At 36.1% G+C, this 19,793-nt stretch overlaps 1 protein-coding gene across 4 annotated transcripts in view; it reads left to right on the top strand.

Annotated features, from left to right (window-relative positions):
• The window catches only part of LOC145671379 (ATPase family AAA domain-containing protein 2-like), a 116,756-nt gene that overhangs the window by 54,305 nt on the left and 42,658 nt on the right, over positions 1–19,793 (top strand). For all 4 annotated transcript variants that reach the window (XR_014128517.1, XM_081740485.1, XM_081740461.1 and 1 more), the window contains 7 exons: positions 2,122–2,270; positions 4,844–5,092; positions 6,602–6,814; positions 9,726–9,907; positions 12,449–12,635; positions 14,794–14,979; positions 16,680–16,815. Coding sequence is in view for 3 of the 4 variants with exons in the window: in XM_081740485.1 (XP_081596611.1) it covers positions 2,122–2,270; positions 4,844–5,092; positions 6,602–6,814; positions 9,726–9,907; positions 12,449–12,635; positions 14,794–14,979; positions 16,680–16,815 (1,302 nt within the window). In the remaining variant the exon portion in view is untranslated. The remainder of the gene's footprint in view (positions 1–2,121; positions 2,271–4,843; positions 5,093–6,601; positions 6,815–9,725; positions 9,908–12,448; positions 12,636–14,793; positions 14,980–16,679; positions 16,816–19,793) is intronic.

Below are 19,793 nucleotides of genomic sequence, written 5' to 3'. Positions count from 1 at the left end.
CTTACCTTTAGTATCCGATTCAATAGATTATTATTAAATTATATTTATACTCTGACGTCTTCTTGAGATAATCCATAACCTAGTCACACAAGATTGATTACAAGAATCGGATACCAAAGGCGAGAAATTCTATTCTTTTTATATGAATGGCCTTTTATTTATGCAGAAAATATTTTATTAGGTACTTCGTTAAGTTTTCAGAGACTAAACGATGTGAATTGAATCATGCTTTGCTTTGAAAGTATAGGGTGAGCATAAAGCCTTGCCCTGATTACAAAAATTTATTACAGAAGAACCGTTTGATATAATGTAAATATTGGTCAGTTACATAGGTTAGTATTACAAGTTTTTTTTAAGACCACTTACATTAGACCATTTCAATGTGTGCCCCCTTGGTAGCTCGGAGAATGTCTAAGCGGTATTCCAGCTCCCGCCAGGTGTTTTGTAACATGTCTTCTGTCACAGTACCCACAACTGCTTGTATCCTAGCCTTCAGTTCCTCGACGTCAGCAACAGGTGTGGCATAGACTCTGTCCTTGATATAGCCCCCCCCCCCCAAAAAAAAAAAAAAAAAAACGCTTGCGACACTTGCCGAACACGATCAACAGTTGTCTCACTCACACTAGGCCTGCCACTTGTCGGAAGCTCTTCAACGCTGCCTGTTGCTTTAAATCTTTCATACCATCGCTATATTGATTTCACATCCGGAGGGCTGCGGCCATACGAAGTCACAAACTTACGCTGAACACTGATGGGCGATTTGCTTTCGTGGTACCACAGCACGCATTGCGCTTTCTCCTGCTTCGAGGCTATTTTGCCAACTAATCCGCGCGCGCCAAGTAACGTACTGCGTCACTCTTGGGTAGCACTAGTGCCATCTATTGGTCTTTAAAAAAACTTGTAATACTAACCTATGTAACGGACCAGAATTTACATTATTCTGCCCAACGGTTATTCCGTAATACATTTTTATAATCAGGGCAGGACTTTATGCTCACGGTGTATATTGCTTCAGTTTGGAATCCCCTGTTTCAATCCGCGACCATGTAAACTTGTGATGAGCAACATCGTGGACATGTAATATAAGAATGAAATTTTCACCTAAATGTGTTTCAGCGATAATTTCTTTAGCTAAAGTCCTTCTAATTTATCGATATTCGAAACAGAAATTAAAAGTATTTTATTTCTCAGGAAAAGTTAGTGATTTTGTGTGTAAGGAAGGTCATGAACAGTCATGAGGAAAAGTTTGGAACGAGCAGACGAGTGATCGAAGAAAGTTACGTAACGCGGAACTCCAAAAAATATATACGCGTCACCGGACATCATAAGAGCTATTAGGTCAAGACACCTCTGATGGATGGGACATGTCACTCGTATGGAATGTATCTAGTTCTGGATGGAAAGTCTTCGGGTATACCTAAAAGAAGATTGATGGGGGGAGGCGATGATAATACAAAACAAGACTTCCGAGAAGTAGAATGTACCAATCCCGATTGAATTTGGCTCAGGATAGAATCTAGTAGCGTCCTTTTGTTTCCTGCGGCGATGAACCTCGGATTCCTTAAGCCATAAATTAGTTAATTTTATGTGTAAGGTATGGAATGTGGACGTGCTATGGTGTATATTACGTACATGGTGAAGAGGAGCTCGGCAGCTTAGCAATAAGACGTTCATTCTGGTGTAAAGGATCCTTGGTTCGATCCCAGACTGAGACTATAGTGAACAACATAGTTTCCGTGGGTTTTGTCGGGGTTCGCCCATTTCCTCCCATATTTCCATTCCACCAACACTTTCATTAATCATCCGTCTTCTTTAGCCCACAGAGCGTAGGACGTAAAACTGAAAGATTTCATTTTTCGTATATAGGTAATTGTTACGTGATTTATAAATGACTTTAAGCGATAATGATCATGTCTAATTTGAGTTAACGTTAAAGGCGGCAAAATATATTTATTGAAGATTTACAGAAAAGCAATTGTTAACGTTAGGTTAATGTTAACTTTTGATGGAAAGAAACCATTAGTAACAACACTTTTTAATGCGGCTGTATCCAGCATATTGTATCTTCGTGTATCTTCTGAAGAAGAGAAAGGAATGTACTTCATTTATTGTTTTTTGTAGGAACTGGGAAGACTTTAATAGCTCGAGCATTAGCAAATGAATGCAGTCAAGAAGACCGTCGTGTAGCATTTTTTATGAGGAAGGGAGCTGACTGCTTAAGCAAATGGGTTGGAGAGTCTGAGAGACAGTTGAGGTTTTTATTTGATCAGGTAACTATTTTTCTTTGTTTTAAAATGTGATTGATTTTATTTTATGCAAGTTACACTGTATAAATAAAATGAAAATTATTACTTGTAATCTGCATGCTTTGTTTTAATTAATGACTTTTGAATCTGTTTTTAAAACACTACGCCGAATGAATAACATGCATGCCTGAAGTGCCCGTGGTTCTAGATACTAGTCCCGGTTGAGGGAAACAAGGTATTTCGTTGTTGCAGCATTGTGAAGCAATTTGGGAGCTAAATAATTAAACAAAAAGCTTACCATTGAATGCATCTTTGCCAGAATTGTCCTTATTACTTTTGAAAATATGAGTTACGAAATTTAACAGTCTTAATCTTATGAACAATATATGGAAATCCTATGCTCTCTTAAAATACAGTCGTATTAACATACACACTACGTTGTGAACAAATCTTTTATCGTTTGTTATTCTTTAAGTCCCTTCTACATTATATTCTTATCTTAAATCACCAGTACCGTGTCTTTAATCTGAGCGTTATTATTCTCAATGACTCCTTGTCTTAGATCTTGAAATCTATTTATTTAAATCATAATTCTTCTTAGGGGACACGATGCATCAGTGATAGAGCGCTTATCTCTGGTGTGTGGAGTCCTAATGTTACCTGATTCCCTTGTTCTCTGAATGCCCCGTATATGATTTGTTGTATTGTTGTTAGCTTTTATGTACGTATATGATACGATATAATAATAGCAGGGTGTCTATCGATCACGAAATCAGAAAACGGTCATGAAAGTCACGAAAAAGTCACGAAATTTAGCTTTTGGGTCACGATTTTTTTAAACTGTACAAATGTAAGTACAGATTGGAAAATTTTGTTCTATAAAACGTCAAAATTCACCACCAAAAATGTCTATGGTCGGCTTTAGACGCTACCAAATCGCAAGCAAAGTACGTTTCTATCGCATGGATGAAAATAAAGGAGAAATAGAAAAAAATAGTACGCAAACTGAAATTTTAAAAGAACTTGGCATGGAAACGTTATATCAGCTGCCGTGTATAGCATACTTGAATGATATACATAGATGCCAATTTAAATTCGTACAACGACATTTTGTCTGTAGTATTTGTAGGGAAGGGAATTCTGTTAAGCTAGTTTTGGTTAGGAGGGCGATGGTGCTCTGTATATCGCAAAAAACTAAGAAAGGTAGTCTTGGTAAAAGAGGTCGTCCTTATCTCCTTGATTCACCATTGGATGAACATTGATACTTTTTTCACAACACGTAGACAAAATCTTTATTAAGCATCTCTATTGTGAAATCCATTATTTCAGGTATATAATTTTCTTTCGCAAGTAAATATATAAAAACGAGTATAGAAGCTTGAAACTTTGTACAGTTAAACGTTAAGTGTAAAAATTCAGATGTAATTATGTTAATCTTCCCTTCCTAAAATGTTTTTGAATTATAGCAAACGGCCCGTACTATTGGTACGCACCTATCGTAAGAAAAGCAAGAATAAATATAAGTTGAAGATAAGCAGTTATTGTGCTAGCCGATGACATGGTAGATCAGTCAAAGGCATTAGAGTGACGGTCACAAGACTTGTCTGTTGCAGATTTGAAACCTGTTCGATGTCAGGAGTTGCCAACCTTTTTGGAGGTGAGAGTTAATTGTAATTTCAACATAGTACAGTGGCGGTCTGTTTATCTGTTCACTAGCTCGCTAGAGGAAATATAATAATGCAGTAACAGTGATCAATATAGTATGACACAGACCACTGCGGGCTACCTCTCACGACTTACCGGTCTACGGGTTGGCCATCCCTGTTCTGTGGTGCCCTTTGACCATTTATTTCTAAGTAAAATTAAAAATGTTTGTTAATACAGTTGTGTTAATACAGTTAGCTAGTTTTAACTCCTTGCGTTCCAATGACATCTATGGGGATATCATGAAAACGTATCCTTTATTAAGGTCGTATTAATCTTTTATGTCGTAAAAGATTTTAGTGGGCGCAAGGAAGAGTTAGTTCTACTGTTTCTCCTCAGCTGACACCATCTTACTCATCTCCGGTCAGTGTGGCCAACATGAAACAGCATAAAATCCCTTCAGAACATCAAAATTTCCCTTTTTTTAAAGCCCAAATATTTAACAATGCATTTTTTAAATATATATATATCAGTAATATGAATGCTCAATTCGCACATGCATGTGTGTGTGTGTCTGCGCATGATCGCGCAGTGTATGTCTCCAAATTGTATGTACGTGCGCGCGCGCGCGATTGTACAAAAAATATTCATTGAACTTTATACAATAACGGTCTAAACTGTCTTAACAGTAAATAAAAACCTGGCATCACAGCACGCACGTAGGAAAATGAACCTGGAACACAAGGGGTTAATTGTCTCATAAGTACTAATAGCCACGGAAGAACATGGAACAGGTCGTGATAATGTTATTTATGTAATTTTTATGATTTAAATTACAATCTTTGTAATTTACGCCTTCTGTTTTAATTCATTATCCTAAGAGTAATTAATATAGTTTCCAAGGTTTATTTTGTATATTAATAAGATAAATTTTTGTTCTTTTTTTTTAAAAGGCATATCAAATGAGACCGTCAATCATATTCTTCGATGAGATTGATGGCTTAGCTCCGGTGCGATCTTCCAGACAAGATCAGATCCACTCTAGTATAGTCTCCACATTGCTTGCTTTAATGGATGGCCTAGATAATAGAGGAGATATCATAGTTATTGGAGCAACGAATAGAATTGATGCCATAGATCCAGCTCTTCGACGTCCAGGTCGTTTCGATAGAGAATTGTATTTCCCGTTGCCTGCGAAAAAGGTGAGTATCGAATAAGGAAAATCAGTAGTTCACAAGTATTCGAAAAAGTATGCAGCAAAAGAAGCTTAACTTATTTAGTTTGAAATGTATAGGAATAACAGTGAATCAAGAAGTCTGCGATATCATTACCATCACTATCTCAGGTCAGCAGTCTATCGATTGATTTGATGCAGTTTTTCTCCCTTCCCTTTATCTTGTATTATTTGGTCCGTACATTTCAATCACGGAATTCCTCTAGTCATTTTTCCTTCTGCAATTCCCTCCATAGCTACTAACGTGATTTCTCCATGTTTCAGCATGTATTATGTATCAAAGGGTAAGGGAAAAAAACAAGGAATGCCCATGTGTGTGCTTTAACGAGTGCTTTGGCCTATCTGTTGGTGACTCTTGATACTATTTCACTGCGTACAATAACGAATGGACAATAACTTGTAACTTTATTAAGCGATCGTTCTTGTAATTCAACCCTATTCATTTGTACACGGTTTTCAATATTAAAAAACCGTTTTCTCGAAAATGTAATTTTGTGACATTCCTTGTTTTTTCTCCTTCAAATATTTTTCAATATACGTTAAAAACAAAATCAGAAGATCCAATATATTTCAATCAAAAATTTTCTTGTAGGCCTTATATCTGGAGAACTACATATAGTGAAGCCAAACCCAAACTATCACTTAACTCATACGATGTGCTTATTCTGTAGAAAATACGAAAACTCGATTTTAGGGGCCGTTCAAAAATTTTGTGGCCCCTGATTTAAAAACTAATTATTGGCCAAGATCGCAATTTTTTTGTATCATTCCTAAAATTGGTGGCCAAGATCGCAATCGTTTGATTTATTTTTGATCATTCCTAAAATTCTTGTTCTCTACCATTTTAATGTTTTTCTCAAATTTTCCAGTACTTTCTCATAATACTGTGTCCGTCCATCTAATTTTCATCATTCTTCTCTAGCACTACATTTCATTTTCCTCTTCTATGTTTCACATCCGTACAATTTTATACTTCACATATTTGCTTTCATGAGCCTTTTCGACAGTTTTATGTCGATGCTTCCAGTTTGAAGCTTCTGTTTTTCTTCGAATGTCTTCTTCGCTTGAGCCTAAATCTTAAATCTTGTTTGAACCTGTTAACCCTCGTTATTTTACTTCGTAAGTAATAGAATTCCTCCACTTCTTCCACCAAGAAATCTATTTTGATCGTCATTTTTCTTGTTTATTTTCTAGCATATTTCATAATGTTTATTTTGCTCTTTTCTTATCTTTTATTCCATTACATTTTATTCCACTGTAAATTTTAGTGCAGTATCTATATAATCTTTTATAAACTTGGTTAGATCTTACAGCAGGAAAATGCCGTTTGAATTACTAAAATAATGACTGGCTTTAGTGGAAAGGCTCTAATACTTTGTGTTCATTTGCGTGCTAACTAGAAAGCTATAGTCGTTCATGTTGGTTTGTATTCCTCTCTACTGAATATTTCTTTGTAATGTTTTTGTTACATTTTCAGGAACGCAAGGAAATCCTTCAGATTCATGTAAGAAATTGGGAGAAGAAGCCAAATCCTGCACTTATTAATCATTTGGCTGAGAGTGCAGTTGGCTACTGCGGATCTGACTTGAGGGCACTTTGTTCAGAAGCTGTAATACAAGGATTGCGGAGACGGTATCCTCAGATCTATAATTCTACCAAAAAGCTGCTCTTAGAGCCGAATGAAATTAAGGTAAGTTTTAGACTAATAATAAATTTTTCTCAGCATTATAATTGGAAACATTCACGTGAAAAATGATATGAAATTGTAAGCATTTGCTTCGAGTACATATTAAGAAGTGCATGTGCAAACTTTTCTTGTTAGACCTGTTATAGATCTATAAGCTAAGTGTACCTGCAACTATTTATTGAATACAAGTACGAGTGAAGGAAGGAAATACTTTTGCACGGGAATCCTTTAGTTCATGACAGCCTCTAGAGCCTCTGTGATGACTTCAGGATACGGTGTTTTGGTAACCTTCTTAGCTCATGGCAGCATCCAGAGGTTCAGGTTGTAGCTAGGAAACCCCCAAGCATATGGTATCCTCCAGGGATTTGGGTAAGGTAATACCAGGGCTCTTAGCGAGTCACTTTTTTTAATTTTTTTTAACTAAAAGTTACTTTTTTCCAAGTTGGTCAGTAAAAGTTACTTTTTTTTTCAAGTTTGTCACTAAAATTTACTTTTTCTGGGGGGTTAAGTAATTTTTTCGTGTGATTTGTAGTGCATTGGTTGTTTTCTAAGAATAATAATATAAAAATAAATGGAAAAAGGCAGAAACTTGTTACTTATTACTCTTCTGAAAACTTCAGTATTTACTGCCATGTGCAGCTGTGCTGCCACATGTGAACCAAGAAAGTGAGGAAAGATTTGCAAGATGAACATAAACAGACCGATGACTTACAGAAAAATGGATAAGAAAAAGTCCTTCTTAATAACTCACTGCTTTATTAAGAAAGACTAAGTTTTTGTGAAAATATGAAAATCTGTTAGCATACGTTCTTGTTATTGCTTTTTATTTCATTTCGTATGCAACTGCATTTTTAGTTAATATTTGTAATTTAATTTAAAGTTCATAATAAGGGTATAATCATAATCCATATTATTTGCTTTGATCTTATTGTGTTAAAGGAGAATGATATATATTATTATAATGTGTTTACAGTTTACTTTTCATTGTATGCGGAATGTTTACCAATCATGTGCTACCAAGACAAAATTTGTAACAAAACAATTGTACAAGACAAAATTTTATTACCAGCTAATGGTAATCCAGATGCAAATATTAATTACATAACTTTAATTTTGTATTATTGGACGTAATTGCACGTAATGAAAATATAGAAATTTGGTCTTACCGTATCCAGTTCAAAGTTGAAATACAAAACCAAGCAAATTATGTAATTAATAATGAACCTCTAAACACAAGTAATCCAACTTTTTATTAGCTGACAAACTTAAGTAAAATAATTTTTAATCTTAACATGTTAAAACAATACGGCTTTTAGGTATAATCCAGCCGGTCCTATTTTGGTTGGGGAAAACAAAACCAAACAAAACAAAAAATAAATACCTAAGTGTATTGAGTGTATTGAGATAGTGTATTGAGCATTGATAGAAAGGATTGGGTTTTCCACTCACAAGATGCCAATAGTGTCTCAAATCTCAAGATTATGAGTCGGAGTGGGTCAGGTCTAACGTCATTTGACAACTGATAGTTGAAGCTAATAAATGTGCAAAATGTGTTGAAATTCTTGTAATTAGATGTAAGGTATTGCGCCATGAAGATTAGTGAACTTTCTGCAAAATTGCACTACATTTTACAGTTTCATTTCGATAAAGACGCAAATGCTGCGCAGGCCCGTAAAAGAAATGTGTGTTGTTTATAGGTAAGATACATTATCGAAAGTAACCACCAAAAGGTAATTCAGTCGCATTCGTACTGGAAATTCCGATGTCCAACATGCTCCCCGCAATACGCGACCTATCACAGAAAAAGTGGATAAAATTGTAGCAAAAGTCGAGCAAGACCGACATGAAGCTAGTCATAACATTGGCAGTGACCTACACATCCATCATCAAAGTTAAATCATTTAGAGAAAGTTGGCTCGACAGACGCTCGACGTTTATGTGCCACATGATCTGACTTGATCATAAACATTTACTCGATCGAATTTCTGTCTACGAATCTCTAATGAAACATAACGAACTCGAGCTATTTCTGAAGCGGTTGATCGCGAGTGATGAACAGTGGATAACCTATAACAACAATGTGCAAACAGTATCGTGATCGAAGCGAGGACAGACACAATTTTGCTAGTGATGGCGCCCAGGAAGGTTATGCTGCGCATTTGGTGGTGGGATTGTAACGGCATTTTGAATCTAACGCGTGGTTAAATACTATGTATGCGGTCGGCCATTGTCAGCGTGGCTGGTACACGACACTCAATTCTGTTGACCAGTTCCACCGTTTCTTCTAAATTACTAGATGCCAAGCAGAACATTAGATTTGGACCTGTACTGTCAACTAGTGCGAATGCACCTAGCAATTCAAAAGAAACAGTCGGAAGAGGCCAACAGAAAGGCTGTCAACACCAGTCCGCATACATATTTAACAACTCGTCAGGCATTGTGAGAATGATACTTAATACATTCATCTTGTAGCCCGGACGTGGCACTTTTCAAAGTATCGTGTATTTCGACCTCTGCAGAACTCCGTGAATGATGATAGGTTAGTTTCGAAAGGGGCCTGTGAAACCATGTGTCCCAAGTTTTTGACCAGAAATCACAGTTCTGTAGCCATGGGTTACAGTGTTGCCAAAAAAATGACAGAAGAACATCGAACAAAGTGGCGTACATGGTGTTCCATAATGGTGTTTTCAAATAATAATAAATGTCTTCTCAAGTTTGACCTCCAAAGGGTCAATAGCTTTTAGATAACCTGATACATGTATATACAGTCATGTTAAAGAAAGAAAAAAAAACTTAAAAGGTTCAGTAATTTGGCTGGAAAAGAAAAAAAAAACATTGAGGTTTACCACTATTCTACGATGTAACTACGTTTATTATTATTTCTTTTATTTTTTTAATTGAACGTGTGTTTCAGGTTGAACGCTGTGATTTCATGCGGGCAAAATCTGGAATTATTCCAGCTGCACGTCGAATGAACAGTAGTCCAGCTAGAAAGCTGTCGTCGCTAGTTCAACCACTTCTTCAGAATGCACTAAAGGCTGTTATAGAAGAATTAGAAACTATATTTCCATTTGGGCTAACGAGGACAGTTTACAGGTAAAGTTAATGAAAAATATATCACGAAGAAAAAAATAGTATGCATTTTCTGTTGTACTTGGTTTGTTGCATTCAGATCTGCTATAGAGAAGTTTTCGTATGGGTATATCATGCAGGCTACTTAATAAGACTGAACCACTATAACAAACTGTTTGACTTTCTTGTGAACATAGGTTTAACAGAACTAAAGATAATTGCATTATTTTCTCATATGGTTGTTTAGTCTTATTAACAAGTGGATAGTCGAAATAACATTTTTCTTCCTTTTTACCATACGTTCCGTACTATTGAGCTCTACAGCCCATTATTGGCTTCGGCTTTTCCCACTATTCACGTTCGTTCTTCCTGTTCTTGGCTTTTGCTTTCTATCCGTACACCTTCATCATTTAGAGTAGATTAGACTTGGTTTTAAGTTAGCATCCCTTTCAGCAACAAGGCTATATGAGATGTGGGTCTACAGCTAAACGTGGAATGCGAACTTCATGAGCTCCCGCCTGGGGTCGAACCCAGGTTTCTCACGCCAAAGGCGCGTACGTTAACTGCTTAGTCTCATTTAGAAATCTTTCTTCAAAATCTCTAACCTAAGATTCGTATTTTCTTGTAATAATAATAATAATAATAATAATAATAATAATAATAATAATAATAATAATAATAATAATAATAAAAGGGGAGAAATTTCCGTCATAATTACACGATATAATAAAGAAGTATTTAAACGTTAGATTTTCTGTGGGAACATATATTCTTTTCGGCATTTTAAAGGCACATAAATTAATAAACCTAATTTCGATTCATAGCAGATTTGTATCATGTCAAATAAGTCGTGCTTAATTATTGTCGTGATCGATAGAGGCACTATTCATGCAACATAACGGTATTGACATATTGATATGACATTTTTTATGACGATGGATATCGCTTTCTTGCTAATTACACATTTTGAGTGTAAGAATGAGAACGTTGAACACAATCGACAAATTAGTTCTGCATCGGGAAGAATTTTGTTGGGACGCTGGGACTCAACCTCGTAATAAGGACAAATATCATAAAATATGGGACGTATACGAACCCTAATCTAACCGTCTGTGTCAACCATTTAAGAATTCCTCAATATTTAAATCAATTCACGAATATGAAATTATTAGTTACCTTAATTCGTAGCGTGAACAAGTAACAAATCGCTTTGCACTTAAGATATCCTGGTTTAAATCTCGTAGACGATTATTCTACTTTTCCGTGGTGTCAACAGGTGGATACTAAGATGAAAATATGTCATGGTGGGAACACATAGCGCTCACGTGGTGGGAGAAGTCTCTAGTTTGATTCCATGCCATATGAGTTCGTGGTGGACATCTTGTCCGTGGGTTTCTTCCACATTCTCATCCCACCATTTCTACCATAATTCAGTTTCAAGATCAATTATCTCCTTTAGCTTGCAAGACATAATCGTTGGACGTAAAACAAAAAGTTTCATTTCGTATCATTTATTAATTTTGGTAAACTTGCTTTCTTGGAATTTCCTTTTATATGACTGTGCATTCAGCTACAAATACAGCTAAAATTATTTTATATTGGACATTATAACATAAGCAACCGATAGAATAAAGAATATAATTTTAAAAATATATTACCATGAGACATACCCTTTACTAAACTAAATAACTAATATTTACCTGTATCTAGCTAGAGAGCATTCCATCGTATCTAATTAACAGGTAGTTTTGTTCGATTGAAATTGCAGACTCTAGAGTAAGTAGGGTTTGATGGTTATAGAATAGTAGTGAACTACACAAGTGAGAACATTCTGCTGCTGTAGTAGGTATTTGGAATAAAGGGTCATTCAAGATTTGTAGAACCTTTTGCAGCGTGTTTAAGAATTTCAAACCCTATTACGTATTTTTTTTTCGGTTATTTAGTTATTTCGGTATTTGTAGTAAATTCACGATAACGTCGCTAGTAAATAAAATAATTAAAAAAACAATAACGTAGAATCATTAGCAAAACTGGGCATAGAAATAATAAAAAAAAAAGTCTTGTCAGTAACTTCAGGAAAATTCAACAAATTCCAGTTGTTTCCCTTGATGCAAAATAAACAAATTTTCCACATATTACTGAAAACTGTATTTCAGTTAGGGGTGGGATGGTGGGCACGATGGCTCAGTGGTAGATCACGTACCTCTGCAGCAGGAGATCCCTGGTTCGATCTCAGACCTTGTGAGTTTATGGTGAGTCCCGGTTTCTTCCGTTTTCTCCTTCATTTTATCAGTTCTTTCATAATCATCACTTCCAGTAATCATCCCTCTCCTGTAACTTAAAGGACATAATCGTGGGACGTTAAACAAAAAAAAAATTAATTTTATTTTGGTCAATTCGTTTGGAAGTGTTGACATAAAATGTGTATTAAATTTTTAATGGTAACAGAAAGAAATGAACGAACAGCAGTCTGAAAGTAACAGCTTGATAACAGGTAGAATAATACGCAGATTTATTTTGAGTATTTTGTTGATGGAATAAATACTGTATCCTCCTTTTTTCCAGTTCGAAGGTTGTGAAAACTTCAGTATATAGGCCACGTTTACTGCTTGTGGGTACTCCTCAACAGGGTCAGACAACACATTTAGCGCCTGCAGTTCTTCATCGTATGGAGCATATACCAGTGCATCAACTTGATCTCACCGTATTGTTTGCAGTCACTGCCAGATCACCTGAGGAAGCCTGCATCCAGGTAAAAGATTGAGTTCGTATAATGTAGTAGAGATAATGCCTAATACATATTTGTTAAGAAAAACAGCTCATGCGCTTATGAAACGTAATCATGGTAAAGCGAAGTCCAGGTTTCACAAACTTATGTAAGGTTGCTTTGGTGTTAACCGAGAAACTTAAACGTCGCTTTACCAAAATTAAGCTTCATAGACGTATGAACAGGTTAGTGACGTTGAACGTGTTTATACAATATACACATACATCCATGCTACCTCTTCATTAATTATATACTGTCTCCTTTACAATCATGCTGATCAGTTCTTCCCATAAAATTTATCGTCATAAAATTCCTCCGTTTTCAATTTGACAAGCTATCATCGAGATTTTAAATACTATCGTGGTTTATCTCTGTGGACTTCTGAGTTGCTGATCCTTTCTATGATAAATCTGGCTTTGTATGTCTTCCCATGCCGCTTTGACAAAGTGTATTCCGAAAGTTGACTCAGGTCTGTAAGGAGTTTGGTTTACCAAAAGTCTTTTATATACTTACTCTGTCGATATCATCATCATCATAGGTACTGCCATTATTGGCAGATTTCTTGCCGCAGCTGAGAAGTTTCCATGCTCCACGGTCTTCCGCTAACGTCTGCGTCTTCACATACGATTTCTCTGTTTTGATATAGTTCATTGTAGTCTCCGCCCCCTTTTTCTCTTTCCTGCCACCGTACCTTGTACAACGTCCCTCATGATACAGTTCCTTCGTTTCCAATGTCCCAACCATTTCTAACACCCTGTCGTTCGTTTCCGCTCGACTCAGCTAATTTTCTCCACACCCACATTTCGAAAGCTTATAGTCGTTTTAAATCATTTTTGCGTAATGTGCATGTTTCTGACCCACACGAAGCACTTTATGAGTCTTTTTCTCAACTCTTTGTTCAGAGTCCCACAAAATAGTATTTTCTTTCTCCTAAAGGCTTCTTTCGCCATTCCTATCCTTGCTTTCATTTCACGCTCACATTTCATATCATTGCTAATAATACTACCCAGGTATCGAAAACCTGTTTTATTTTCTCTCCTCCTCCTTTTATATTTGACACTGAGCCCCTTTGTTCCAATCATCATGGCTCTTGCCTTTCTAACATTTATTTTCATCATATATTCATCTCAGCCCTGCCTCAAGTTTTCTAACATCTTACTGATTTTCTCCTCAGATTCTGCAGCAATCACCATATCATCTGTAAACCGTACTGCATACCGCGCCATATTATCTGCTTTTGCTGACAGCAAAAAGAGAACATCTTTATACATCACGTCTCTCTCTCATCTCAAGAATTACTTCATGGATCACACCTTTTTTTTTTTTTTTTTTTTTTTGCCAGGATCTAGAAGGTAAAAATAAAAAGTTATGAAACGAGGTCATTGATCGAGGTTATCCCTCCACCGGAAGTGAGAAATTTATCATTTCCGGTTTTAATGTTGATTAAGAAACGGCAATAGATAGCGAAAAAATGGTTTCCTGTAATCGATTAAACGTCCCAAGAATGTATTTCAGATCCATTCTCACCTCGGTACTAACAACGAAGGTGGTAGAGATTCATTATAACTTCCGGTTTCATTATTGACCTCCATAGAGCATAAACAATAAAAGATAGTGAGAAGCCGGTTTGTAGAATTAATTTAGCGTTCTCAGATAAGTGTACAATCTTTTTCCCTAGCACTTTATTCAAACTGGAAAGGGAAGATCTCAATCACTTCCGGTTGTAACTCGCTATAGAGTTAAAACGGTAATAGATAGCGAGAACCTGTTTTCTACTATTAATTAGGAGTTCCAAGAATATATTCCATCTTCAGTCTAATCTTTATACTGAAACAGGTTATATATTTCTTTTGAGTTCTTTACATCATGTTTGTTTCACTTACTACTTCTCCTTTTGACAGAACGGTACTTCAAAATATTGTTACTGTGGAAAGTTTTGTATCCTCAGTACGTAGAATCATATGATGGAAACGTCCGAACTAGTTCTTAACACTCGAAACGAAAATTGGAATCTATTAGAAAGGCACATTCATTGTATGTTCGTCCCTGTGGGATACTTATGACGTTATATTATGATTACTTTTATATTTTTCTGCGTATTAATAGAGATTTGATTTTTGAAAATTAATGTTGTACTTTTCAGGTTTTCCAAGAAGCTCAAAGGAACCTTCCAGGTATTATATACATGCCAGACATAGGCAAATGGTGGAATTTGGTACCACAAACAGTACAAGCAGTATTTTTGTCACGTCTGAAAAGTTTAGAAGCAACGTCTCCCTTGATGCTACTTGCAACAGCCGATATGCATTATGAATCTCTCCCTAAAGAGGTTTGTTATCTTTCTTGTTTATTTTGAGGATTGTTTGGAAAATTAGTGATATCAACCTTTAATTACTTCGGAGTTGTTTTTTATAATCACTAAGAAGCTTAGGAATGTTACAGCTCCTTTTTGTACTCGCATGAATAGTCCTAACTATATATATATATATATATATATAACTACATGAACTCACTCACTGACATAAAATAACGAGTACTTCCGGTTCATGTAGAAAGTTGAAATTTAGCACGATTGTATATTTTCGGGACTAATCCACAGGAAAATTACCAAAAGTGAATATTTTTAATTTTTAGGGGGTCTAAAGGCGGAATGAAGAAATTCCCTATGTCATTTAAATGCAACTTTCTTTTGGTACCTGCTGTTGTAGGTACTTGGATTTGTTATAAAAACTTGAAACAGGGTCCTGTGAATATGATGTATGGCACTGTCTCCCAGCTAAGTTGCTGAAGTCTCCTCGACCCTATTTGCTACATGTGGCTTGGTATTATTGTGCAGGAATAACACACCTATGCGATTCACCAGTGGCGGCGCCTTCTGCTGCAATGCACAGTGCACTTTTTGCAACTGCTGAGAGTAGAGGGCAGCAGTGATGATCTGACCAGGTGGAAGGAGCTCGTAATGCACACCTTGAAACAGGGTCACGTGGCGATAATAGGCGTGGGAGTATCATAAAGAACTTCTTGTCCCCAGTGAGCAAGCGGTCGAAGATGAGTGTGTTCAGGTGCCTAGTTAACAAGGACAGGCTGTTACTCGTTGTTGCTTGTTGGCTGCCAACAATGTGTGAGGTATCTTGACTTGTGTGACTTCCGTATCCCATGCAGGTGCAGTCTGACTGTTTCAGCGGAAATATGGAACCTTTCTGCAAGTTCATCACAAGTTCACTGCCCTCCTTGATGGCTGCTTTCGGGGCGTCATCTAACACATGTGGTTGTCCATTTTGAGGTTCATCCGAAAGCTGTGCGTACGTTCACGACATTCTCCCCAAATGCCTTGACATATGTAGCGACTTAATGCGGCAGCTAACAGGCCCACTTTAAAGTCATACAACAAATACATGCGAACAAGCTGCTTCGATACCTCCATATCTCTTTGACACTGGACGAACTATAACTGCTGTTTGTGCGCAATGTGCCTGTATTACTGGAGGTCGATGGTCAAACTAACTCCTGATCGCTTCGCAGACACATGCGTCATTTCATTTCCTCTCTGTGAGCGAATGTTTATTGGGACTTTTAAAGCTGCAAGAACTTATTCGGTTACCGTGTAGGATTCTTTTAACTTTGATAGACCAATATACAGTACTACAATAGGGCATACACGTAATTGAAGTATATGTAAGCTAACACAAAGAATTTGCACCTATTCAAGTCCAATGAAGATATTAGTTAAATATCGAAACTGTTACCGGTACAAAATAATTGCTATACTTAGTGGTAAATAAAATTTATATTCAATAGTTCTGAAATACGTAATTTGTAATCCTTACATTAAACCTGCAGATGTTCTCATAACCTATCATCTCGAAAACAAATGAGCCAGAGTTCGAAAATTTAGTGATAAATGAACTTAACGATAAGTATGGAATGAACGAGATACTATTGCTTAGGTCTTGAAAGTTCTTTTCTATGTACCGTGTCTTTGATTTTGTATTAAATACATTAAATTATCTCGATTTTTTGTTTTTGTAGCTACAGCATTTATTCAGCCATTATCGGAACGAAGTGTTTACAATGAGGAATCCAAATGAAATAGAGAGGCAGAATTTCTTCAAGCGGTTGTTTTCAGTAAAGGCTGTGTGTGCACCATCTTTACCTAAAAAGAAAGGTATGTAATTGAGTCTGTGTATTATTATTATTATTATTATTATTATTATTATTATTATTGATTAAAAACGGAAGATTTTTTCTTTAAAAAAATCAAGATTGTTTTATCCATCACAAGTTCCCGCGGAGTGGGCTCGAACCTATAACTTTCTAGAGATGAATACACTGTTACTGAGTAACTGTTTTCAAATACTACATAGCAAAAAAATGAGGTGTTAAAACAACAATGACTACCACTTTAGGGTGTTACTTGTGTGTTAATTTAACACCAAGGACATCGCCTTCCGAGCATATCAGAAATAACAAGTAATTATCAGTGAGAATTTGAATTGCATTTTATTTTTTGCTATAAGCAAACCTTTACGCAATATATTTGACATTTATGTCAAGTAACGAGTAACGAACTATGTTCTCTGCAGTCGGTCCCGAAAATTATTTCCTAAATTTATGAATTGTCTGAGAACAGTTACACGAGTAGCAGTTTTGCCATCTGTTGTTCTTATGTTTTTCTTATACGCTAGGATATAAGAACAGATTGCAGCACTGCTCTACATGTAACTGTTCTCAGACAATTCATAGGCTTACAAAACTATTTTCGTGACCAATTACAGCAAAACATATGTTATTCGTTACTTGGCATAAATGTCAGATATACTGCGTAAAGCTTTGCTCATTTCAAACAATAAAATCCTATTCAAATTCTCACTGACAATTACTATTTATTTCTGATATGCTCGGAAGGCAATGTTTTTGGTAGTAAATTAACACACAAGTAACACGTTAAAGTAGTAGTCATTTTTTGTTGTTTTAACACCTCATTTTTTGCTGTGTAGAAAATGGAAGGAAGCATTATCATCAATCTATGGATTTATTTATGCACTGATTTGGCATTCGTGTGGTATATTTTATAAAATTACTATTCCAACAATTTAACAATTGAACTATTTGCCATTGAGACCAATAGTAATAATATTATAATGCACTTTATTATTAGTATCACTACTGTATCTCTGTTTAAACGGTTTCAGTTTAATAATATGACTGCAAGAGTTCTTATCCAATGAAATTCCTGACCATATGACAAGTGTCTAGAATTACTGATCTTTGTAGATTTGCTAAAAACGTTTTGCGTTTATCTGTTCCAATTGCATCGCAGTACTTTTAGGGACAATATCTATAGCTTGGATAATCATTCGTCTTACTGTAACTCTCTGAGGTTTTCATATCTTCTTGATTTCGTCTGCCAGGTCTTTATATTTGTTGATTTTCGTACTAAATCTTGTACGTATATTGTGAGCCAATGGTGCTACTACATCAATTAATTTCGTCTTGGTCCATTTTATTGATAATAGTGATGTCAGGTACGGGTACATCCGTTTTATCCGCTCTGATTTCTCGATCCCAGTATTGAGACGTATACTTTCTGGCTGGCATCGCCAACTTGAAACGTTATATTTTACGTTACCTTAAAATCCTGTGCTAAGTTGTCAACTTGAAACGAGGCAATGTATTCTAAATTAAATTTCGAACTGGAAAACTAAACTTGTAACGACTTATATTAATCTCGTGGCTGGGAAGCCAACTCTGTAATGTACAAGTTTACACTAATGGATTACACTTTCGTTCGTTGCTAATATTGTATTGGGGAAAGGAAAAGAAAAAAGAAAAAAATCAAGTGGGTCGCCGTAACTACTTCCTTCCTTTAAGCTACGATTATGGACCAGCAAACACAACGCTATTTAGTTCCAGACTCTTGCACACTAATGGTATTATCGGTATCATGAAAAGGAAAGAAAGAAAGAAAAAAATCATTTCAAAACAACAACACATACCTTGCATATTACATTTATTTAATTTCTTTGCAAACAGCAGATAATAATTAGAATTGTATCAATATTAGCAATCATGAACAGCTAGACTCAATTGCCCCCCCCCCCCAAAAAAAAAAAAAAAAAAAAAAAACCAGACATACGTATTTCAGTCTCTTGGAGAGTTGGAAAACTTCTCACACCAACGCAACCGAACAGCTAGTAACAACAGCGTGTAAACCTTATCCTTGGTAACAATTAAACAGTTGTTTATATTCCTCGACCAAATATTTGAGATAGACACTTTAGTATGCTACATCATAATAAGTGAAGGGAGATTACAAATTACATTACTGTTTACAATACATCTCATCACAGAGGGAGGGAGTGCGCGGCTGCGTCGATTAACCTTCCTCCTCAAAAGCATAACGTTTCCACTACTTTCCGCAACCAACTGTTAAGAGGGCGCTTCCCTCGACTTAGCTTACAACTAAACAGCGGCGGTAATAATAATAATACATATGGTAGAAACATTTATAGGAAGTACTAAACCAGCCAGCAATCTGGACTCTACCCCTGACACCATTACATCTAGGTGTGAATACAATCGCAATACCCACCGTCTTCGACGCGTCCAACTGGACTATTCGAGTAGCTTCGTAATTAAAGATAAGACATGAAAACAATTCGAGGATTTACATAAATCTTTTCCTTGCGTGGCGACTTAATACTTAGACTATGAACTATATGCTAGAGTAAACAATACGGAGTGCCCACTACTGGGACGAACATAAGCTAGCTGTTAACGAGTGATACACTATACATCTGCGCAACTCGAGAGAATAATATCACTTAAAGCAAGAGAGAAATGGTGTTGACATCGGACTTCCCCGTCGGCGTATGAGTTGACTTACTGGATGGAGAACTCACTTCCGTCTACTCGGACATGTTACGAGCGAAACTTACAATAATAGACAACATTGTGGACATTGTAGAATTAAATTGTATATTAAGTGAATTCACTGAGTAGCAAGCCAGTTGATGAGTGATATCTTCTAAATAAAGTGACTTGAAACAGCATGGTAAACACACGATATTGATAATATTGTACCAGCTAATTACAAACGGAGACAAACATTTGAATGAATTATATGAATTATGGACAAAATTT

The sequence above is a fragment of the Thermobia domestica genome, chromosome 2, assembly GCF_964235325.1.
Source record: "Thermobia domestica chromosome 2, izTheDome1.hap1.1, whole genome shotgun sequence".
Lineage (NCBI taxonomy): Eukaryota > Metazoa > Arthropoda > Insecta > Zygentoma > Lepismatidae > Thermobia > Thermobia domestica.
Note: the sequence above shows the minus strand (reverse complement) of the source record. Positions and strands in the feature narration are given on the sequence as shown.